The sequence below is a fragment of the Falco peregrinus genome, chromosome 5 (genome assembly GCF_023634155.1).
Source record: "Falco peregrinus isolate bFalPer1 chromosome 5, bFalPer1.pri, whole genome shotgun sequence".
Lineage (NCBI taxonomy): Eukaryota > Metazoa > Chordata > Aves > Falconiformes > Falconidae > Falco > Falco peregrinus.
Genome location: NC_073725.1, coordinates 109,003,222 through 109,027,468, shown reverse-complemented (window position 1 = coordinate 109,027,468; position 24,247 = coordinate 109,003,222). Strand labels below are relative to the sequence as shown.

At 45.8% G+C, this 24,247-nt stretch overlaps 1 protein-coding gene across 2 annotated transcripts; it reads left to right on the top strand.

The window, feature by feature from the left end:
* Positions 1 to 2,620: 2,620 nt before the first annotated feature.
* Positions 2,621 to 21,658, top strand: ITIH4 (inter-alpha-trypsin inhibitor heavy chain 4). Of its 2 annotated transcripts, XM_027782624.2 has the most exons (23): positions 2,621 to 2,729; positions 4,780 to 4,940; positions 5,240 to 5,344; positions 6,025 to 6,187; positions 6,273 to 6,383; positions 6,463 to 6,591; positions 7,459 to 7,575; positions 8,154 to 8,322; positions 9,272 to 9,388; positions 10,907 to 11,088; positions 11,954 to 12,136; positions 12,696 to 12,835; positions 13,468 to 13,622; positions 14,124 to 14,156; positions 14,488 to 14,544; positions 15,692 to 15,724; positions 16,358 to 16,411; positions 16,721 to 16,759; positions 17,235 to 17,348; positions 17,998 to 18,172; positions 19,650 to 19,804; positions 20,660 to 20,762; positions 21,323 to 21,658. In XM_027782624.2, the coding sequence occupies exons 1-23, from the start codon at positions 2,655 to 2,657 to the stop codon at positions 21,396 to 21,398; spliced, it is 2,646 nt and encodes an 881-aa protein (XP_027638425.2). In that variant the 5' UTR covers positions 2,621 to 2,654; the 3' UTR covers positions 21,399 to 21,658. The 2 variants fall into 2 exon arrangements, with proteins under 2 accessions (XP_027638425.2, XP_027638427.2); XM_027782626.2 differs by lacking the exon at positions 16,721 to 16,759.
* Positions 21,659 to 24,247: the final 2,589 nt, after the last annotated feature.

Genomic DNA, 24,247 nt, shown 5'->3' with positions numbered 1-24,247 from the left:
GGTGGAGGCTTGTACAGCAACAGGGCACAGTGCTCAAGTCTGGGGACAAGGCTGAGCACGAGGATTTTCCTGCAACCGCTTCAGTGAGCCACCGAGGGATGCCGGAGGGATTTCACAGCTTCCCCGGGTGCTGGCCGCCTCCGTGGGAGCAGGGCAGAGCCAACCACGCAGCCTAAGTCTGTGCAGTTAAAGCAGCTCTTTAATGCCCGTGGGATTTTACATGTGGGTATTAGAAAACCGATGACAGATCCACTTAATTAAAGCTAAAGCTTTGGCTCTTCAGGATCTTAGACCACTAAGTGTATAAACCCGTGTATCTGAGGGGATTAAAGCATTACATGAGTTGTAGCAGTTAATCAAATGTTTTAATTTTTCTCTGTTAAAGTGTACATATTTACATGTCCTGCTATAAACAAGATGGTATTCGCAAGTAGTATAAGCAGTCTGCCTGGAAAAAGTGAAGTTTATTTTTTTTTAAAGTTACTTAAAGCACAAGCCTCGTAAGACGAGGCTGTGCTCGACAGACTCTTCGTGGTGAACTTCTAAATGTCTGTTGACATTATAACTACTGAGCCCTGCGTCAGCATCTCCTCACAAATCCGAGGCCACCAGAAGCATGCTGTCCACCGGGACTCTTTGTAAAATAGCAGAGAAGCAAACCCAGATGCAGGCATTTCCACAGGATCTCTGTGTTAATTCAGGACAATCAATGGCACCGCCTACCGCGGAGTTATAAGGGGAACCTGCTGTCAAACAGCAACACGGAACAGTGGTTTGCGCTGACAGCCTGCAGGTTCAGGGGAGAAAGGACTGTCCGCTACCCGGGAGCTGCCGGCACAGGGCAGAGGGGCAGGGAATCGCGGTGGGAGGGCAGGACTCAGCCTTCATCTGCTCGGGGCTGGGGGCAGAGGGGCGTCTGTCTTGGTTGCATCTCTGCACAGCACCGGCTGCTTACACATCACTCTACCCGTATACGCGTGCTCAGATAAATGCACACAGGAACCAGGGGCTGACGCAGCAGCGGCGTGTGCTTAGAGATCCTCTGAACTACAGCCCTGGGGGATGTTATTTTTTCATGCCCTGTTGACATTTTCAAGATTTCAAACATTTTATTTTCTTGTGCTCGGCATGCATGAACAAATGAAGCCCGCAGAAAGCTTTCCAACCAACCAAGCAAGCCCAGACGTGTGGCATAGGAGTGGCTCCTAGCAGTTTGCTCCCTGGCCCCCCTTTCTTACCTTGATTTCCCCAGCTGAAGAGCTGGTCTTTCCAAGATGGAGGAGAGAACGTTGCTGACATTGGTGGTCTTCTCCTCACTCGTAGTGTTAGCAGAAACTATTGCTCAAAAGGTATTTGCTCTATTTTTATTTTTTTTTAACAATGAGGTGACTTTTTGAAATGGATTCTGCCCAGGGTCTGGTTACCCCTCCACCTAAAAAACCAATTATTTCCCCACAAGGTGTTAAAAATGCTTTGTAGAAGAGGCAGATGTTATTACTACTCAGAGATGGAGAAATATCTTTTAAATAGTCATGTGAGCTGTCTTGCGTTAGAAGGCTACCTAAACACCGCACAAGTGAGGATGTGATTTAGGAATTGTGCTAATGTAACACTTTCTATAATTATTTATGTACAAAATTGGACTTTTAAGACAATTTATTTTTCCAGGGCTACAAGCCAACCCTTGACCAACAAAAACTTCACAGGAATTGCTCGGAGTGCCTGTTAGATGAAGATATTATTATAAAATAGGAGGTGAAAAGAGTCATCCCGCTCAGTCTGCAGGTAAATTCAGGTGCAGAGCTGTCCCAGCCACTCACCTTTTGTGCAAACAGCCCCACCGAGCACACGGGTTAGAGGCAGCTTTGCAGCATCTCCAGCTGGATACATCGCAGCTGTGGTAGGGCCGCACCAGGCCAGATGTGCTCCCCTGCACAGCTGCTTCATTCATTTATGGGTGGTTTGTGTCCCCTTTGTACAGGTACATATGTGTACGTACAGGCACTGACGACGCCTCTCTCCCCTGGCAGTCCAGGCAAGGTCTGATACTTTATTTTTACTGTTCAGGTAAATACAAGCCACGACTGACTTTGCTATTTGACGAACAAGGATTATGGCTCATCCAAGGAAGCAAAAAGGGACGTTCCAAGATGGCCACTCCATGCCTCTCACGGGCCAGCTGGGCAAGCAGGAGCAAGGTTTGAGAAGCCACCAGCTGTAAAATCTCACATGAATGTTGCATGTTTTGGCAACCTCCAAATCTCTGAAAGGCTTGAGATAATGTTAAGGATGAGCCCTTTCAAATGATTACTGTCGGATGTGGTGGAGGTTCGTGCATCCAAAAATGCAGCTTGTTGCACAGATCAGTTCATCTGCCAGTGGGATTTCATGTATCACAGTGAGATCTAAGTTTAGAAAGAAAACATAAGGATTTCTTAACTTTATGCATTATGAAACATTAAAATTCTAATGTTTAACAGCAAAGATCTGTTGGAAAAATAAATGTTAACAGAGTCCAAGTTTTACCTATGTTTAACATGTAAATACTAAGTTGCTGGGTCTCTTCAAAGTCTACATAATATCCCCAAGCACAAGTTACTCATTAACTGATCCAGATAAACAGAGTTTTCATTTGAAAATCTGGTCTTCCCAAAATGGAGGAGAGAACGCTGCTGACATTGATGGTCTTTTCCTCACTCATAGTGTCAGCAGAAACTATTGCTCAAAAGGTATTTGCTCTATTTCTTTTTTGACAATATCTCGTTTGCTCAGCTGGTGATCTGGCGGTACACAGGAGCTGGCCAGGTAGCACAGGTAACCACTGGTAACCAGCACCTGTGGCGCCTTGGGTGTGTTGCGATGTGATCTCAGAGCTTTGGGTCCTTTTAAGGCCTTTTTGGTTGTTTGTTTGGGCTGTTACAGTATAAACGTGGCAGGAGAGCATTTGCAGGTGTGTCTGAACATGCTTTTCCGCAGGGATGTAAAATATCAAATGTGAGGGGTCAGTGGGTCTCCCTCAGCCACCTGGTTGGGGTTTGGATCTCGCCACAGTTCCAGCAGGACCGAACAAGGCCCGTTGCACTGCCAGGGGCTTCTGATGGGCACTTAGTAACGCGTGTGGCATGGGAAAGAGGGGAGGAGACAGCTGTTTGTGCCGTCTGGAGGAGCAAATTGTTTTGCATCATGCGCGCCAATGGTCTGATTTTAAAAATATCAATATTTTTGAGCCTTGTCTTGGAAGGGTTTTATTTCCATCATTCCTATTCACCAAAGTGTGAAATGCCACCAAAATGCAGGTGGGTTTCGGGTGGCAGGGACAGGTCTGGTGGGTGCTGCCAGGGCAGCCAGGGGCTCTGCAAGAAGCCGTCGGTGGATGCGGTGTACGGACCCGTGGTGCCTCAGGTGCCCCACTGCTTTCAGGTACCCCCCCCGGGGCTGCTCCTCTCCTGCCCCCTCACTAAGGGCACAGCGATGCCCCTCACCATGCTGCGCCCCACTGCGCCCTCATTTCTGCTGGTCACAGCCTAAAATACTGTTGGGGCTGGGAAGCGCGGGGGGTGCGGGTCCCTGTCCCCTCATCCCCCGCAGCATCCCTGCGGTGCTGGTGGCAGGGTTTGGGCAGGGGAAGGTTTGTAGAGGGCAACCTCCTCCTGTGCTGGGGGGCTGTGCCGCGATGGCCACCACGTGCCTGCACTGGCCCAGCAGGCCACGGCTCAGGGCTCCTTGGTCATGGCAGAGCCTCCCCTCCAGGTGCGCCAGAGGCAGGTCCGAGCGTGGCAGGGCAGCGAGTGCGAGTGGAGGTGCCAGGAATGCTCAGAAAGCACTCGATGCTAGAAGAGGCCAGTGGATGCCATTAATTGGCGAACAAAGTAGATGGCGGAGATGAATTATCAAAATAACTAAAGATCAATTCGCCGTTCAAAAGGTTTGTGAGGCTGGAAAGTAAAAATGGAAGTGCAACAATCTGCTTTGATGCTGAGCTTTTTTATTTTTAGAAACTCTTGGGCTGTTGTGAGGCTGGTGATGGCCATATCAGCCCTTCTTAGTGTCACTGCCGAGACCCAGGTAGGGACTTCAGAACAGACAGACATCCTAAATGTGAAAGAAGGGTGTTTAGAGGTAGTTGCTCCAGCAGATTCCCAGTCCAGCCACCCCATGGGGTGTTCCTGGGCACCTCCGGGACAGTCCCCTCCTCCCTCGAGCGTTGGGGGCCCTGGGAGCACCAGACCAGGAGAAACACAAGCGCTCAAAGGGCATTGCTGCTTGTGCAACCAGCCGTGGGGCTGGAGGGCCACGTGGGGTTTCCAACCTGCTGAACGTCATATGTGACACGAGGCACCGAGCTGAAAAACAGGCAGCAAAGTCAACAGCTGGGAGAGCAAATAAAGAGTCACTCAAAAAGCGAGCAGGTCTCCTCCATAGGTTGGGTGCTTAAAGAGGCATCTGGTTTTTCTGAGGTTAATCTCAGGCAATGTGTTGGGGTGACACAGCAGCTGCTTCAGGGTACCCCAAGGAGAGAAGAGCACAGAAAAAGGCTCGACAGAAGCCTTCTGTGGAACAACAGCACGCAGCTGTAGCTGCAGATTTTGCGTGGGGCTGCGGTCACAGCTGCAGAGATGCGAATGAGCAGATATCTGGCCATGCTGGTCATGAACCACCACCCCAGCTCCAGCCAGATCTGACAGTTTGTTCCCTCACCAAACTTTTCCAATAACATCCCCCAGGTAAGGAGCAAAAACTGAGTGTTTCTGTTTCAGGCTGGTTTTTTTTTTTTTCCAGCATGCCATTGAAATCTACAGCCTCCACGTGGACTGCAAGGTCACGTCACGATTTGCTCACACCGTCATCACCAGCAAAATTGTCAACCGAGCTAATGAGTCCAGAGAGGCAACTTTTGAAGTGGAGTTACCCAAGACAGCTTTCATCACCAACTTCTCCATGTAGGACCAGTCCTTGCCTGTGCTGTGGAGGAGGCAGCTCTGGGGGCTGGGGGGTGGAAGCCAGCAAAAAGCACAGAGAGCTGAGCTCTGGAGGGTCCCACACACAATGCTCTGTTGCTCCTGCTCCAGTCTCCCTGAGACCCTGCACGGAGCATCCTCCTGGACAGGGAGGGATGTGGGAGCCAACCACTGTCCCCTGCTCATGCTCTGAGGGAATGCCACAAAGTGCAGCATTCCTCTTGTTCCTTTCCCCAGCGCTTTCCTTCTAATATTAATTAATTTTTATGGAAACCAAACAGGTCTATTGACGGGAAAGTATACCCAGGAATAATAAAGGAGAAAGTTTCTGCTCAGAAGGAATATGACACTGCAGTCTCGCGCGGGCAGAGCGCCGGCCTCGTCAAGTACGTTGCCACCCTGAGTAAGGCTGCTCTGATGCTCCTCGGCGCCTCGTTTGGCTGGGGCAGGTTAAACCCTGGAGCCAGGCACCTCTCAGTGGGGATAAATGTGAAAAGCAGCCTGGGCTTCTCGTTGGGAGGGACAGGGTGTGGGTGTGTGTAAGTTCTCTCTATATACACACATATACATTCACATATATTGATGACTTATATCTGGTCCTGCAATGGTTTTGGTTGGGGGTGTCACCGTTAAGTGCTGCCCTGGGACTTGCTGTCACGTGGGAGCACCTTGCCAGGCCGGGATGATGCTCAGTCGCTGAGGCTGCTTCCCTGCGAGAGCAGCAGACTGTGGCGTTTGAGCCGGCATCACGCTTTCAGGGTTTATTTAATCTGTGCTTCCCGTGTATTCACCCCGCTTCTGCTTGGTCCCAGCCTGAGGCACGCAGAGGTTTCTGCTCCGTTTCTCAGCTTGCATCTGCAGCACCCATAGCACGCAAACGTAATATAAGTAATGTATATAATACCACCCGCCATGCAAAAAATCTTCTCTATTATGAATAAGATTTGCTACTACTTTTATTTATTCTATGCGTCCCCTTGGCCATTATGTAGCACGCTTCATAAACTTTGGCCACCACCAGCAAACCCTCCCGGCAGGAGGTAAGTCTCTCTTCTCCCCTTGCCAGAATCACGGACAGAAAACTGGAGCAGTTTCACGTGTCCGTCAGCGTTGCGGCCGCCAGCAAAGTCACTTTTGAGCTGATGTACGAGGAGCTGCTGAAACGGCAGCTGGGCAAGTTCGAGCTGCTGCTCAAGGTCCGGCCGAAGCAGCTGGTTAAGCATTTCCAGGTGAGCTGCCCCTTACCAGGGCAGGGCAGGGAGCACCGTAGCCCTGTTCCCACCAAGATGCTGATGCCGCCTTCTCTGCTGTCAGATTGATGTGCACATCTTCGAACCCCAAGGCATACGCTTCTTGGCGACGGACAGCACGTTCATGACAAATGAGTTAACTGAGGCGCTCACAAAAGTGCAGACCGAAACCAAGGTAAAGCAGCAGCTGCCAGGTATTGCCGCCAGTGGCAGCTTTATGTTGCTTTAAATCTTTTCTTCTGATTGCTTTGCAGGCTCGCATTTCATTTAAGCCAACTGTAGATCAACAGAAGATAAATCCTGAACTCGACGAAACCCTCCTCAACGGTGATTTTGTTGTACGCTATGATGTTAAAAGAGGTGCCACCGCAGGTGTTATACAGGTAAAGAAGAAATAGAAATAAAACCACTTTCAGATCATAGATAAGTCTGAAAGTGAAGTCAAATCAGCCAAACATCAACATTTACTTTGAAATGCTAAGACTGACAGTAAAAGAACTTTTCTTCAATCCAGGGACAGCACAAAGCGATGCCGACTTTCGGTAAACCCGCAGACAACAGATGTGTTGCAAGAATGGGTCATCCATGAAAAAATAAATCTTTCAGATTTTGTTTCAATACCAAATCTATACTGCCACTATATAGATGTCTCTTGACATATTTTTGTTGTTGTTGTTGTTATTATTTTGGCTGATCTAAGGTGTATTTGTGGCTACCTACAAATGAAGCTTAGAGGAATGTGATTTATGTAACTATTAAAATGACTGCTTGGTTTTCTTTTTTTCCTTGTGACAACTGAAGCATAACTAAAGAGAACAGAAACTTAAAAATATTTATGGACCAAAGCATATCCTAGGGAGTAAAGTACATTATTTTCCATACCATTTCATTAATACAGTATACTAAATGTGCTAAAAGACGACAGTCGACAAATAGAGATGTACCAATATGCGATAACAAAGAAGTAACATAATATACACTGATAATACAGAGGTCTCACACATATGGCACTGAGGCTTATAATATATGTATTTTATATATACACACACATATACATGCTGTTCTCTTGTAATTTGCTCTCTACAGATAGTGTCCCTTCCAGCTAGGAAATACATTTTGATAGTCCTTTGATTTGAGCTTGCCTAGAAGAACAGAATACTAGGCATGCACCCTTCTCCTTGCTATGCCAGAATGTTAAGGTTTATTTATCCAGGTGTCATTTGAACATGATTTCACATGTTGTATTTCAGATTGTCAATGGCTATTTTGTGCATTACTTTGCACCCCATGAAATGCCGGTGTTTCCCAAAAATGTCATCTTCGTTATAGATCGAAGTGGCTCCATGGCAGGCAGAAAAATTGAGCAGGTAACTTACCCCAGAGCGGTGGCCTCTGCTGGCGTCAGGCCCACCCGCCGGCCGGTGGGCGAGGTGGCTGTGGATTTCACTTTTGAAGCACGTGCTGGTTTTGTGGAGAGCAAAATCTTCAGCCGTTACAGAAACACTCAAAAATACGTACGCACAGATTTACACTGTTGGAGAGCAACACTTCTCTGACACGGCTCTTCTCACGGGTATCAAACACCAAGGCAGACAGCACTTTTTCTGTCTCTATCTTTGCAAAATAATATGCTTCTAATTTTTTTCTTTAATGAAGTTTAAAGAATTAGTCTGTTTTACCTTTACCGATGACTGTGTATATAGCTTTGCTAGAGAGCAGACAAGCCTGCTACAGCCCTCACAGGTGCTTTTTTTTGTCCATAAGTTAAGTTAATTGGCTGTTTCTGATGGTCTCAACCTGAAAAACACCATTAGGACTAAATAAAATCATTGGGCTGCATCTTGAGTAGTGCTGCAGGGAAACCCCCTTATTACCCTGCCATTCCAATTCCAGTTCTGGCAGAGAAGCAGAAATAGTCCAAGTGATTGTTTTCTCGTTGGCACAGACGAGGGATGCCCTGCTGAAGATTTTGCAAGACCTCCGTCCAGAAGACCGTTTCAGCTTTATCACCTTTAACAGCAAAGTGGCGGAGTGGAAGAGCTCTTTGCTGCCAGCCACTGCGGAGCATGTGGCGAGTGCTACGGGATTCGTGCAAACTCTTTCTGCTGGTGGAGGTACGAGGCACCACCTAGATGCTTGTAACCACAAACGGGCACCCAACAGAATATATTGCTTAGAATAAAATTGTGATTTTTATCAGTCATAGACTGCCACAGAACTACCGTCAGTGCTCACAAAGCAAGTCGGTTTTTAGTAGTTCTGAGTGGGATAGAAAGGCTGGTTATGGGAGTGGACGGCTTGGCTGCATCACATCTATCAACCATACAAGCCACAAAGCTTCATTTGGGGTTTTTATAACAGAGATGGCTGCAAGATTTCCCAACAGTATATTTGTTCTATGAAAAAATGGCCATTCACTCAGTATTTGACAGCAATCAGCTGATTATTTCTTTTTTTATATATCAAGGGTCCCCTTGTAAAATCAGGGGCATAAAATAAAATGCATCCGAAGTTATACTCCTGTGTCAGCCGCGCTGCAGAAACAGAATAGGCAAAACAGGTGTGAAACCTTTCAATTGGTGCACCGCTCCATGTGTTTTATTATTCACTTTTAAACACATCTAAAAGGCTGTATCTCCTGTTAATGTGGTGCTGTTAGTGTTAACGTCGGTTTCCTTATCCCCGGCGCTAACACCAACAAAGCCCACCTGTGCCCAGCTTTTTTCTTTGACCTCTCAGATAAGGCTAGGAGACACTTCTTAGATGCAGGTTAACAGACGACAGTGTGTTTATTTAAGTGCTTTTTAACGGCTGTAGACATGTTTGTATTGCCCGTGACATATGTGTGGAAAATGCTCCCAAAAGAATCCTCCAGCATTGCCATCACAATATAATACACTGTAATTAAGCCCAGTAGGCTAAACCCCCCAATCCCCACCTCTCTGAAGTTTTCTTCCTGCAGAAAACTTTAAACAACTCTGCAGGGCCTCTGCAGATGAAGTGCACAGATTTCTTCCGACGATTATCCCTTTCAAGAGAGTGATGCCTGCTTTCTCATTACAGGCACAGACATCAACCGTGCCCTGCTGACTGCCGTGAGCGTGCTGGATAAAGCCGAGAGGCTGCCCGAACGGAGCGTCTCCATGATTATTTTGCTGACAGACGGCCAGCCCACTTCTGGTGAGTAAATACCAGCCTCAGCCTCTTCTCCCCTGGATTCTTTTTTATCTTTTGCACTTGCATCCCAGATGTTGGGAGACACAGTCTGCGTTTCAGGAGAGCTTTGGTGTCAGCAGGCTGGGCTATCGCTGGAGCTGCGGCAGAGAGGGGATGGTTATGGGAGGGCTCCGGCAAGGGCTGCCAGAGGGGATGGCAGAGCCCACCTGCCCACGGCTCCGCGTCCTTTAGCTGGCAACTGCTTTGCTAAATTGGCTTCACAGTTTATAAACTGAAGGGAAATGCTGGAGATACTCCAGGCACAGCTGTAACGTGGAAGTACAATACTTAGAGCCGAAACACAGACATTCTGCATATATTATGTGTGGTCCCATTTGAGCCGAAACATGGCAATTTTGCATATATTATGGATGGTCCCATTTGAGGGGTGTTGCTTAGATTTCTCCACCCTCCTTGCTCCAAACTTGAGATATCTTCAAGGTGCCTCTTGTTTGGTATTCTTTTCCATGTCTAGCTCCTAACTAGTGACCAGCTCTGATAGCACAAACCAGAGGGTTGAGATAGAAATAGTGGGTTAAATAAGCAATAACTCCCCATGCAACGGCACAAACGTCACTTGTTCTCAACGGGAGTTTATCTAACTTCTGTGTGGCCCCAGCACCTCTCCGAGACCAGCAATATTAATTCAGCTGTAAGCCCCTGAATAAGATCAGTCCGCCTTTCAGGTCATAGGATCCGTACTGCTTTGGGGTTGGTTTACTTGTTTGGGGTCTTTTAGCAAAATTCAGCTTACGGTGCCACCTGCTCAGCGCAGCCCGAGTCTCAAACACCCTGAGCATGCTGCACATCCACACACCAGGTGAATGCTGTGGCATCACTGCGTATGCTGCCTTCCTCGGCAAAGCAGGCTGGGAGGGAAAAAACAGAGCTGCTCCTATGTGTTGCTACAGGCAGTGCCAGCTCCTGCCTGGAAATGCAGGTAGAGCAGTTCTGCGGCCCTCCAGGGTGAGCTGATGGGGTGAAAATCTTTTCCCTTTATCACACAAGGGGGCTGGGAGAGAAGCACGGCTGAGTTAATTTGCAGTTTGTCTGAATTACCCCATTAACCAATCCATTCTTCTCCGAAATCACACTTAGCATTTTTATGGATACTCGCCTTCCCAGCTTGAACAAGTGTTCCCACCCCTTGCACTGTTGACGTGTAGTGTGTGTCCCTTTTGTCCTAAAAACCCTCCCCTGGCCCCTGCAGCCTTGTAAAATATCTTGCACTTCGCCATGAGGACAGGAGTAGGAGTTAGTACGAGTCATTGGGGGGGAGAATCAGGGTCTAACACTCCGTACACCGAGTGGTGCTTTCATCTCCAATTCAGCTAAGGGGATTCTGTCCCATATATTTTTAATATTTGATTCTGAATTATTTTTAAAAGACTTCAGGCATTATTTTCCTTTAAACCCGCCGCTGTCTTTGTGTACCTTAAAAAACCCGACCAAACAAGGGTATGCTTGTTGGTTCAATTCCAGGTGAGAGTAATGTGGAAGTAATTCAAGAAAACGTTCAGAAAGCAGTCAGTGGGAAATGCGCTCTGTTCTGCCTCGGCTTCGGGTTTGATGTCAGTTATAATTTCCTGGAGAAGATGGCCCTAAGCAACGGGGGAATAGCACGTCGTATCTATGAAAACGCTGACGCAGCCTTGCAGCTCCAGGTCAGGGCTAAGGAATGTGCCGAAAAGCCATCTACCAGCTACAGCTTATGCCTGGTCTTAGCAGCCAAGCCACAGATTTTCTGAGATGAAGAGTTGGGCTTGAGTTTATCTATTAATTTTGGGGTATCTGAGGGTTGGTACCCCAACCATGACTCAGCGTTGGAGTCCTCCTCAGATCAGCTGCATCTGGTCAAACCTGGAAACTCACTCATTTCTGTACCTCTGCAAACAGACAAATTGTCCGGGGGGGTGATGGTGGGAAAACTTCTGTTCTTGGGTCCCTTTTCAAGCCGCTTGAAGTACCACCACTGGAAGTTGTTTGTTGTGGTTTCCCTAAAAAAAACGGGGTGGTATGAGGCACACACAGACAAAAGGGCTCTGCAGCACCACCAGCCTGGCTCTTTGGGGTCCATCTGACGAGGCGTTAGAACTTTCGGCACATTCTCTTTTTTGGGAAGCCACTTCTACCGGGTTTGGTTGGCTGTGCAGAGACTGTTTGCTGAACACTAGCCCAGAAAGAGAAAGATTAATCCTCAGGATCAATAAAACTTAAAAAATCTGCTGTGGAAAGTGGCTAAAGTAAAACACCCAGCTGGGTGGGATGGTGATAATGGGGATGCTGCTTGGGTACTTACATTACCATGGGAGATACAGTTTATATGGCATCACCAGCCTGGCTGGACAAGGTGAGCTGAACCTTGGGAAGAAAGGAATTTGTTTTTTTTTCTAGATATGCAGCAGTCTTAGACTGCTGGAGAAGAAGCTTTGCTGCCTTATTTTTAAGGGGGGTTTAGACATTCAACATACTGCTTTGCATAATTTTGCAGTCATTTGTGAACACTCTCTCTTCTCTGCTTCTCTTTAGGGCTTTTATCAAGAGGTGGCTACCCCAATATTAATGAAAATTGAAATGCAGTATCCAGAAAATGCTGTTGAGAGATTAACTAAGAACAATTTTGAGCTGTTTTTTGAAGGATCGGAAATTGTAGTATCTGGGAAAATTAGCAAGGAGCTTGATCTTTTGCCAGTAGAAATTAAAGCTCAGTCGGTAAGTGTTTAGTTTACTGTGAAAAACATATCTCCCTTCTGTCTTTTATGGTGCAATAGGAGACTTCAGGAAGTCTTTTGTGTACAATATGTTCTCTATATTTGGGCATTCAGCTGTTTTCCCATTTCAGGAAAATATTTGAGAATTCAAACAATTTTCCCCTCCTGAATTTGCTACAAACGAAAAACCTTAAAGTATATCCACAAACAAGCAAACATCAATTTTAATCCTTCTAAAACCATACTATTTTGGCCCTTCAAGCATTTTTAGGGAACTGGTTTGTATTTTTATAATGAAGAAAGAAATCTGAATTATTCATCTCAAAAATGTTGAAATTTAACAATTATATACCTCCTTTTTTCAACATTGTTTTGAGTCCAGAAATATATATCCAAAAAAAACTTGGGCTGTTGGGAGTTGCATTTTCCAGTGGGAAAAGACAAAATTGAAGGACAAAAAGGGCACTTTGGTACTGAAAGATGTTCTTTTAAGCCTAATAATATGACTGCAAAAGAAGTCTGGAACTGCTTTTTTGATGGTCAGTTTTCTCCCACTTCAGCATGTTGGTGGCTTGACTCTTAAAGAAGAAGCAAACATCAGAGAGAAGGAGCAAGTATTTCAAAATCAAAGTTACATCTTTGGAAATTTCATAGAGAGACTGTGGGCTTACTTAACCATTCAGCAGCTTCTGGAAAAATCGTAAGCTATTTTAATGTTTTGTACTACAAAGTTTTAACTACTTAGAATTCAGATTCTTAATTCACAAATGATACATCAGAAAACAAAAAGAAACAGAAATATTTCTGCAGATAGTATTAAAAACATAGTATACTGGCAGAAGACTTCATTACTGTATGAGGAACATGGGGTGCCTTTCAGTTTATGATGGTGCTGTATCATTAAATGTGTATATATTTATGTATATACATACATGAAAACATAATATAATATATTCTTCATGACATTACTATGAAATAGATTTTAATCGCATGGATTGTGTTGAGCTGTTGTTACACATCCAAAAATATTGTCTGTAGATAAATGAATGGCAATACTTAGTAAAGAGAACCATAAGTATGTCCACAAGACATTTAATAGTTGATGTACCTATTATTTTTACATATTTGAACCATACATAGGCTCCAGGGTTGCAGACAATTAAGCATCTCCATAATTTCAAGCACGAGAACAGCTGGGTTATCCCAATAAGACTACTTGCCCTTTAATAACAAAAAATATTTGTTGAGACACAGCTAATATGAAAAAGAATCTGAAGATGACCTGCTCACAGCCTCTATACGTTATTTCCTCATCATTAACCCAGACTTTAGTGTTTCAGCACAAGAAGAGGAGCAGAAAGCCCTGGAGGCACGAGCCTTAGAGCTGTCCCTGCAGTACAGCTTCGTCACACCCCTCACGTCCATGGTGGTCACCAAACCCACTGGCCAGCAGCAGATGGAGCTGGCAAACAAACCCACCGAAGCTGGTAAATGGGGGCATCGAATCACCCTCCTGAAACGTGCTGTTCCTGGGGCTCCGGTATAGGCTCATCTTATAGCAATGTGCCACGGCAGGGAGCCACGCCAGAGGCAGGAGGTCAGGGATTAGCTTCCTTCCAAAATAAACCACACGGGCCTTTTTTAAAAGGTGAAGTGGGCCCTACTACTGAAATGGAAAATAACTTGTTTAAGTATTAACTGAAAGTAACGTAACAGCTGTTACTCAGCATTGCTGCCACTGCAGGAATCTGCACTTTCCTCTGTAGCGTTAACGTGGAAAAATGAACACAGGGGAGGAAAGCACACCATCGCTAGGAGTCTGGCATGTGCTCTGTCTGCCAATCCTCTAACACAAAAAAAGCTCATCACCCGAAGCCCAACACACACTTTTTTTTTTTTTTTTTTTGGGGGTGGGTCTTGTTTGCACAAGGGTAAAGTCATTTAGTGTTGACTGTATGATACTGATCTGTCCCTCTTCTCTGTGTTAGATAATGAGAAGACCAGCAGTTTTCCAGTAGGAGGTAAATGTTTTCTTCTTTTCCAGTAGCATATTTTCATAATAGTCTCTAATGAAAAAAAAAAAAAAAAAGAAAAAGAAAAAGGAAAAAAACCTGAGCTCGTGGTGGTTGTTCTATAGTGGGAAGTATCTGAGATTTGTTAAAGCATGTGGAGCAAACCTAAGCGATGACTGCCAAGATCCGTGCAAGGTTTGGGTGGATAACACGGGCAAAGGGAGAAAATCTTCCATTCGGAAAGTCTTGAAGGCGAAAATTGTCTTTACTCATGAGGAAAAGTAGTCCTTTAGTAAACAGTAAATGTGATGTTTTCTGCTTCTTCCTACCATGTGCGAAGCATCTGTCAAAAAAGTAAGCGCAAGATACTTTGGAGTGACTTCTGAGGATGACTTAGGTATTCGGGCTTTTTTCTGTCTTTCTGGAAATAATACATCTGTTTGAATATTAATTTTAAACTTCCAGCGTTATGAATCTGATAATCTCAGCTATGATAACACATTATAATGGCAATGCTTCTGTAGCGAAGAGCCCTGGGTTTGCTCTAGTTCTTTCACAGAAATGCGCTGAGGGAATTATAATGCTGTTCTCTGAGGGTTGCCTGTTTCAGTGTGGCGCTGGGGACTCCCATAGCAGAAGCCTCCCTGAGCAGAAGCAGGGCCCAGCAGCTGTCCTGCCCTGCTCCAGGGGCACGCAGGGCTTGGCACTGCCCCCCCCTCAAAGCTCCCTCTGGCTGCAAGAGGAGAAGAATATGAGGCCACCCCAGCGGCACAACCTGTTTCCGTAGCAGGCGCCAAGCCCTACATCAGTGATGGGCAGGCAGGCATGGCTGCTGAAGGGCATAGGGATGTTCCTACTGGATCTGGCATTGGTGCCCAGCAGAGCATCACTGAGCAGTGTTGCTCTCCATCGTGACAGATCAGCACAGCCAGAGCAGCTGGGGAGGAGAAGGGGCAAACAGGGTGCTGGGCTACTGGGACCACCAAGGGAGGCTTTGATCTTCTTTTTCGGGTGTTGCAGTTTCTCACATTGAGCTCATCTGATTTGTAACTGCCAGCAGCAGTCTGGTCTGGGGCTGCAGCGCTCCGGAGGGACCATGCTGCCAGCCTGCACTGGTGCTGCAGCTCTGCGTGGAGCCGGCCCCTTTGCAGAGCCTCGTGCTGGGTGCTGGGTGCTGGGTGTCCCCTCTCACCACAAGCACCTGCCTTCGCACTGGGACGGGCAACTTGGCTGCACCCACCGCCGCTCGCCCCTCCGTGCCCCCAGGTGCCAGGCGGGCGAGCCCCCCGGTGTCCAGCAGGCAATCAGATCCCTCTTCGTAAATCCCTTCCTCACCAAGTTCTCAGCAGTTTTTGTCCGTTTCCACCCTCTGGCTGGCAACGCTTCCCAGGGGTCACTGCTTGAGTTCTGTGGGCGCCGTTACTGCAGGTAGTTCGCTTCGGGAGCTGCAGCTGGAGAATTACAGATTTGCTGTTCGAAACGCTCCCGTAAGATATGTAAAGCAATCGTGAATAAAATACAGATACTCTCTTGTCTTTCTCCAGATGCTTACAGGCTGAGGAGTGGATCACCTCCTGGTAAGCGCTCTTCCTTTGGTTTTGTTCAGGATAACTTTATAAAGTTCGTTTCATATGTAGGTTCATAACAACGTTACTTTAATAAATACATTTTGATTGTGGATGCCCACTCATACACAATTTAGTTTTTATTATATGTACTTCAGTCCACAGATATTTTATAATGAGCTATAAACTTTTGAAAACAACCTTGGTCCCTTTTCAGAAATAAAAAATAATTACACCTCCTGAAATGAAGTGTGACACCTCCTGAAACTAAATTTGAAAGATCTGGAAAAGCATGTATGAGTTAAGCTGAAGGAAATGGGTGTAAAAAATATTAATTGACCAGTCCTGGGGTTGGCTGTGTGAAGACAATGTGGGGCGCAGCCTCCTGCAAGGAGGGAACCCCAGGATGCTGCAGAGGGAACCCCAGGATGCTGCAGGGACAGAGCTGGGCAGTGCTGGGAGCTCCCACAGCGCAAAGCAAGAGGCTGGGGGCTGCCTGCATGGGGTCCGCACACGTGCACGCGTGGCTGCATCCAAAAACGTCACCGAGCAACGCGTGGGAGGGATTCCCTTGCAAAAGGTGGGAAGGGAGATGCAAGGCATGACAACAAACCAGTGGAACATCGGAAAAACCTTTTCTTTCAGGTCGATGGCGCGCTGAGCCCCAGTCCGGCAGCAACAAGAAGCTGTTGTCAGTAGGTAGTTACTCACAGTCGTGTTAAGAGGAGCTGGGGTGGGTGTGCTGGGTCTGGGGAAAACACAGCTCTACACCCTCACACAGCTTGGGCTGAGCGTGCCCCAGCAGCACAGCCGATCCCAACTGGAACAGGCACTGGGCGTTGTGCTTTTTTTCCCCGTTGGGATGTCCTGTTTTAAGCAAAGCTCTGTGTAGAAGTCAGGGAAGAGCTCTGCTAAAAAGGCTTCTGTCACAGCATTCTTCCAGGTTAGCTAGCCAACTTAGAGCAAAATGTTTCATTAAACTCTTCTTACTAATTTTAAGTATTTCAGTTGCCAGGGTAAGAGACAAATTGAGAGCACAACCTCTTGGTAAGTAATACCTATACTAGTCCTATTTTAATCATCAATATAACTGCAATATATAATTTTTCATATAATTTTTTTTCTGACTGCATCAAGTCTATGAAAACCCTTTACCTCTTCTTGCAAACCTTGGCTGGTTCTTTCCACCTAAGTGGAAAATATCCTTATATCCCATGAGAAAGCCTCAAGGATATAACCACCAACAGAAATGTAGTACAGCAGAACTTCAGCCTCACCTTTTTTAAGGGCTCATTGTCCTTTAATAAACTCTAAGTTTAAAAATCTGCCATTTCATTCATATTGAGATGCTGTGTCTGGGTGTGCTTTTCAATAATGATTACTGTGAGGATTTTAGTAATTTTATTCTGTAAAAGCTGTAAGTAATATTTTAGGTATAAATTGATAAATGTTGCTGTGCCTGTCCAAAGGGTACAAGCTAGATTTTCCCTTGTGTGCTAATATTGTTCTTCTGCCTTTTCAGCCAACGAATATCCACAGCTTCTCTTGCAATTACCCAAACAAAATGAAATAATCTGTTTAAATACTGATGGAAAAGCACAGCCTCCTGTCCACCTGCTGTCAGACCCGGAGCAAGGTGAGTGAGCCAGATTGCCCCTGGTACCACGGGCAAGGAGAGCCACTGTGGTCTAGGAGAGCAGCTGGTGTCTTTGGGAATAACCCCCCTCTCGTGAAGGGCTGTCACACTGCTGCCTGGCAGTGACCCGAGAGGCTGTGGTTAATTTTTCCTGTTAGCCAATATTAACTTTCACTGTTGCAACAGCTGAGGGCACTTCTCGCAGGTCTGGTTGTGGGTCACCTCCTTCTCCTCCTGTCACATCTGTGGTCTTTAGGGTTTTCCCCTGCCCAGCCCTGGGGGCTTCTGAGGACATGGAGACCCTAAGCCCCACGGTCCCTACATGCTAATGAAAGACGAACGCTCTTAACGTGCTGCGGTTTGTCTGTGGTCCTCGGAGGAGCTGTGGCCCCCAGGCGCCAGTTGTCAGCTCTCTGATTATGGAGCAGAGCCACCCCTGTGAGAGGAGGTGGTAACATGGGGGGAAACGGACTCTGGTGACCCCACCACAGCCCTGGGGCACGTCGAGCTGAAATCCGGCGTACTGTGCCTCCCAAAACTAGATCTAAGACTGGAGCTGTTTCAGCAACAAAGCTGGCGCAGTTTTATTGAGATCACTTGTACCTTAAAAGCACAGTCGCTTGACAAACTTGTGCTGATGTTGTTAAAGGCCTCACGGTGACAGGGAAACTTGGAGACAGAGTGAATCACTTTGTGCAGTTTGCAATTAGCTATGTGAATCCCCCCACACAAATCCATGTCTCCACGGATGAGATCGTCCTAAGCCACAATAACGGGAGCACTCGGCTGCCATGGACGGAGTCAGCCACCTCCACCATCCAGGGGTAAGAAACATCACCCTGTTCTTTCCCAAACTTGAAAATCCATCAGATCTTTTTTTTCATCCAGGCCTCCGTTTTCACGTTGGCTCAAGCAAACGCTTCCAAATGCCCTTACCCAGTGCATAACTCGGCGTTAGCCAAAGCAGGGAACCTTCCCAATGTCCCATTTCTAGTACAGAGAACAAAAAAGGTTTGATTTTAATTCTCCATTCCTTTTGATTTAAAGAAGCAAAACAACCGCCTGCCTTTCTGCTTCAGCGTCAGAGGCAGAACATTTATCTTCCAAAGAAAAGGACCCGCCGCAGCCCCTGCGCCAGCGCTGTGCCGGCTGCCACCCAGGCTCTGTGTGCCTCCAGCCGCCGGGCGGGTACCGCCAAGTGATGGCTTTGACATTTACTGTCTCTTTTATACATCACTGGGCTCCACACAGGCTGAAGTTTTCTTCCTCCTCAGTTTTAGCAATAACTCACATCTGGGCAGCTGACATTTTTTTTTTATTGGGAGGCATAAAGCGTTTGAATAGCTGCCTGTAACTAAGTGCCCGCTGTTGGAGAAAGGGTGCTTGAAACGTAGACTTTGTTTGTCAGACTAATTAGAGCAGGATCCTTCCCCACCACAAGAAAGAGCTAAATGCTGCCAGCTCCACCAGCTTTTTTGCATTGTAGGGATAAAGCTCCGGGGGAACCTGCTGTTGGTCTGGGGCAGCCAGGACACACTGCGCTCCCTCCCTTCCAGGCAGTTCTAGGCAATAACAGAAGTCCTAAAACAACTGCTTTCAATTATTTTTGTAATCCAAACGGAATGAAGAACATGCTGGACTTATGCCCTTCCATAATTTGTCGTCTGCCAAGCAGAGTGATTCCCCTGCTTCAAGCAGCTGAGCCCTCGCAGCCGCAGTGCTCTGCACGCCAGCGCGTGCCGGCGTGTTTTTGTCGCACCAGACCCGCAAGGGACAAAGAATGACGGAGGATGCTGGTGTTCCGCAGGCCAGCCTGGGGTCAGCATCAAATTAACGGGTTAGAAGAAAGGCAGGGTCTGAAAAAACCTATGCTTTTGGTGATGAAAAAACCTATATATATTCTAAATTTACAAAATATCTAAGAAAAAATTATTTCACTTGTCCATAAAGTGGATTGAATTATGTTATCTAGTCTCCCTTTTTACTCCTCAAAATGATGAAAAGGTATTCTTTTTTTTCCATCCAAGCATTTCTTGGAGGTGTTTTCACCAGCGAACAGTTCTCCTCTGTTGGTGTATTTGTATGTGACCTGGTAAGAAAAAGACCTGTTGGGCAGCAGACAGAAAAGATACGTTACTTCATATTTTCTAGCTTAAAAATCACCACCCATAGATCATGAAAAATGCAGGAAAGGGACAAAAAGTAAAAATTAAATTATTTTAATTAGTTAATGTCAGCTAGTTAAATACATATTCTTTCTTCATATTCTTCTTGGAAAGAATGTTATAATTTACTTCCTAGGCTGAGAGTCTCAGTTGAGAAGGAAAGGAGCGTTACAGCATCGTTGTCTGATGCGGTCACAGTAAAAATTTCCTTGGTAAAGTTTCCAGATGATTTCCTTGGGCTGTATTTCTTGAACACCGACCGCTTTTCTGACCAAGTCAGCGGAGTGCTGGGTATGTATCTTTACGAATGTATGTAGCAAAGACAATATTGTAACTAAGGTCCTGAAAGAAGAATATGGGGGGGGGGGGGGGGGGGTGTCAGCCACATCGTAAGCCCTTATTCAGATTTTACTTACTTCGGTCCTGACAAGCTCATGAAAAGCATGAAAAGGAATGCTGTAATTCGGGGGTTCAAGAGAAACTTTACATTTAATTTATTCTTTTCAGATAACTAACATCACCCTTTACTGCACCCCTCTGCGAGGAGGGGAGCTCTCACCCAGGAAACATAACATAATGCTTTCTGCTCACTGCTGGTACCACCCTAAAGAGACTAGTATGGCTTTAGAAAACATTACAATAAAGCTAAAATAATAGTTGGGCTCAACCTCAGTAGTGCTGTAGAATGGCATAATTTATGCAGCAAATTCATTTGATGTCAAATAGTGGACTATAAATAATGGACATAAAATTGTGAACCGTCAGGGTTAGAAAATGAAAGCCAGCTGGTTCTGAACCTCTCAACTCCCAAAATCCTGATGGGACTGAAGTTGAAGTTGTTTCAAAAACTTTGCAGAGAAAAAAAAAAAAAAAGAAAAAGAAAAAGAAAAAAAGAAAAAAGAAAAAGAAGTAGTGAAACCCCATCAGAGCAAGGCTGAGTCTCTCTGTGGAGGGATGCTAGGGATAACAGGAGAAACACAGGAATATTCTGAACTTATAAGGGAGCTTCCAAATGTGGTCGGTTTGTTTGTTTGTTTTCTGAGGCAGACAGCGGCTTTCCTGGTGTTATAGCTGCCATTACGGTTAAATGAACACCAATACTCAGATATTTTGTATTTTTAAATTATTTCTCTGTGTGTTGCTTAGGTCAGTTTTATTCAAAAGTGCGATTTGAGAACAATTCCAACATCAATCAGCGAGCGGACGAAAGACTCCTAAGTGTGTCTGGATCTGAGCACAAAGTTACCAGGTAACAGATCTGGGATGAGTGACGGACATGCTTTGAGATGCATTTTGTCACCAAACAGCGCAGATCAAAACAAAATGAAACTAAAGGGAGTGTTTTCCTGTAAGAATACGCCCCTTTGGTGTAAATAATAGGAACTTGTGCTTGAGTTTTTCTCTAACAGCCTGCATTTGTTGCTTGTTCAGTGATGCTACAGGGCTCGAGGTTCCTATTTCATAGGGAGGGGGAAATCATTCCCTGGGGCTATAGTTTGTGTGAAAAATGCCTGATAAAGTAAGGTTCTGCTGCACGTTTACGTGGAGGGTGTTTCTTCAGTTGGATTTACCATGAGAAATTTTTTTTTTTTACATTTCGGTTGCTTGTAGCAAGTTCCTGGGATGTGGAAGGAATGTTGTAAGCGCGCGGCTTCTGCTTGCTGTCCCCACAGACCCCCCACCGCTGCCCCCAGCCCCGGCACACGCAGGCCCTCGGACTCCTTGTACCATCTGCAGGCCAGAGGTTGATGCTGGGCCTGCCTTCTGATTATTTTATCACAAATTTCTCTTGGTTTGCTTTTGTTTCAGGCAATACAAGAAAGATTACAGGCTTGAGTCAGCCAGTGATCCTGTTCCCTGCTGGTCGATAGATCTAACTCCCTAGAAAAGAGTATTCTGGAACAGAAAACTATGCAAATGATGCGCTTCCAAATGTTTTTGATACTTTGGCTCATCAAGAAAACCACACAGTTAAAGCCTTACCTGTTACTATATACAAATACCACAAATATTTTACCTTGAAATAATTATATCCAAGATGAGTACATGCTTGCTTGTTTGTTACTTTAAAATGGTTTATAATACTCAATGTGGTTATGTCATTGAAGATTTGTATGAATGAACTGAATAAAATTGATAATTTCAGCTCACAGCTTGATATGGACACACAGACCTAGGTTTCCAAATGAAAATGTCATGGCATCACCCAGTCCAACAAATGTGTCACACAAGCTAAAGGAGTATTAGTTTACCATTTCTCTCATTTTTTTATTTTACGGAGAAAAACCCCTCAGCCTTGCCGCATTAAGAAGGTTCTTTTAGAGATTGATCCGCAACAGTGGTCAAAGCTGATGAAATCGGCAATAGGACCATGCGTGGGGAGGACAAGGCACACACCGTCCCATTCAGTGCTGCAAAGTTCCCAAGGCTCTGCTTTAAATCCATCCGCAGAACAGACCTCTGGCTTGTTGCCAAAGCCAGCATTTCAACCCTGAAATTTCGCAGCTTTTTTTGGTGCCGTTTCATACAAGATTTTGCAGACATTGGAAGCCGTTTTACATATAACAAATGACTCAAAACAGCCCGTGGTGCACAGGGGTAACAGTTCAGAGGAGACATACGCACAGAAGCTTCTGCCCATGGAATGCAAGTTGTAGTTTTAGTCTTCAGGTTTTTTTCATAAATTTTAATTCCAAAATGATTTTGTGTTTTAGAATTTCCTATGTTACCTTTGACCTATAAATATGCCGGCACTACAGAAGGTTAAACAAAAATTGCTTTCTATCCTGCCAATAACATATAACTGGAAAAAACTTATTATTTTAAAGCAATGGACTAAAAGAGAAGCAATTTTTTGCCAAAGTCAGTAAGATAAAACAAACTATGTAACTAGAAGCCCGGTTTTTGAAAGAGTTGTGTAGACGTGTTGCCAAGGCATGTTTTCGTGAATTGCTTGTACCTTTGAGATGCAGGTGTCGCTGGACAGATCACATGGCAAACAATGTGGAATTTGGAAACTGGAAACACTGGATCACTTGCTTCACCACATCGTAAACAGGCTTACCAATTTGAAAGGCAGGAGATTATTTCCACTATAAATTAACTTGGTGTTAGAATTACATGCTATTGATGCCGGGTTTTACCGGCAGACTTACTGCAAATTAAAAATTCCCTGCTCTCAGTTTTAGGATGTCTACGTGTTCCCTCCTCCACCTGCCCGCTAACTGCAGGCACAGCAAACAGTGTGGAAGTCAGGGAGCAGTGAGGCATGGCCAGAGGGCATATTTCACTCAGTCCCCACTGCTTTAAGTGAGGCTCAGGTGTGTGCAGACCATTTTTGCGAGCTGCTCTTCTAACCCACCCCCTAAAACCTGCAATGCCTGCCGTTCCCTATCGCCCCGGCAGCCCGCTGCCCTGCTAACCCGCATCTCCCTTGCTGCGAAGAGGCAGATTCCACAAAGAGGCAGATCCTGCTAACCTCGATGGATTGGAAGCAAAACGGCTCTCAGCCTTCCTTACAGCAACTTTTTACGCAGTTGGTGGGTTTTCCCCCTTTTTTTATAACAGCTCTGCAAAGCTGTTCCTATCCTCCAAACGTGCATCCGCACTGCGGCCAGCCCTGCTGATGGGGCCTCTCGGGTCTCAGCGGTACCCACAGGGGTGTCTCTTCCACAGCAGCCCTGTGTCACTGGTGTGCCTGGCTACTGCGATGCCCAGCTCCTCTCTGCAGTGCTTCTTCCCCTCTACACGTGCGCTTTCCCTTCCATGTGTTGCATTCCACCCTTTTTTCACCTGAATTGGATCTTAATTTGTGGTCGAGTCACTCACCTGCTGTCCTTTCCAAGCCCTGAAGCGAGTTCTGATGGGCTTCTGATTTCCTACGCTCCTTTCTCTTGCTCAAGAAGCTGAAGGCAGACACAGTAATGAATATTTTGCGTTCTATAATTTCTAATTCCAGTGCAGAATACACAGTATATTTCACACTCTTCTCTTTTAACCAATATTGCAGGAGTAAAACTTTTATCTAACTGTAAGCATCCATCTGCTACTTCTCACTTATTGTTACCTTGAGCTACATTTGCAGTTATCTCCCAGGCTGCAGGAACCTTGGAAGAACTACATACTAAAAAGGAGATTTTTCTGTCTCCTCCGGTGTAAGTGGGAGTTTCAGGCTGCCCCAGAAGCCACACAAAAGGACGCCAGAGCCCCCGAGGTCAGCTTCTGGCTGACAATTCAGTCGAAGCCAACAAGACTCCTGCCAGCTCCAGAGATTTGTCTCACCCCCTAAATTAAACAGGAAAGCTCTGGCTGAGGCTGCGCTCAGTGTTGCCTCGTGCCTAAACTTTGCTAGCCGGGTAGGTCGAGGTCTGCGTCCGCTGCTCTGGGGTTTTGTGTTAATGGAGCAAGCGAGTGCAGGAGCAGCCCCACAGCTCCTATCTCAGCATCCAAAATGGATCATTGCTTTATTTTATCATACTCCAACTAATTCATTATGTTAGAATAAAACTTCAGAACCATGTAAACTTAACCTTACTAGCTTCAATTTTCTAGTCTTCTCTCACTCCTGCCTGTTTCTCTCCCTACCTTCCCATTTTTCAGTTTCTACCTTCTATAGAAACTGGTTTTTCATCATTTGTGTCTGAATTTAGCAGGCAGAGATATCTAGCCACTGTGACAACCCCCCTACCCACAAGAATGGATTGTTTTTCTTCTTTTCTAAAAAACTTCTGCTTT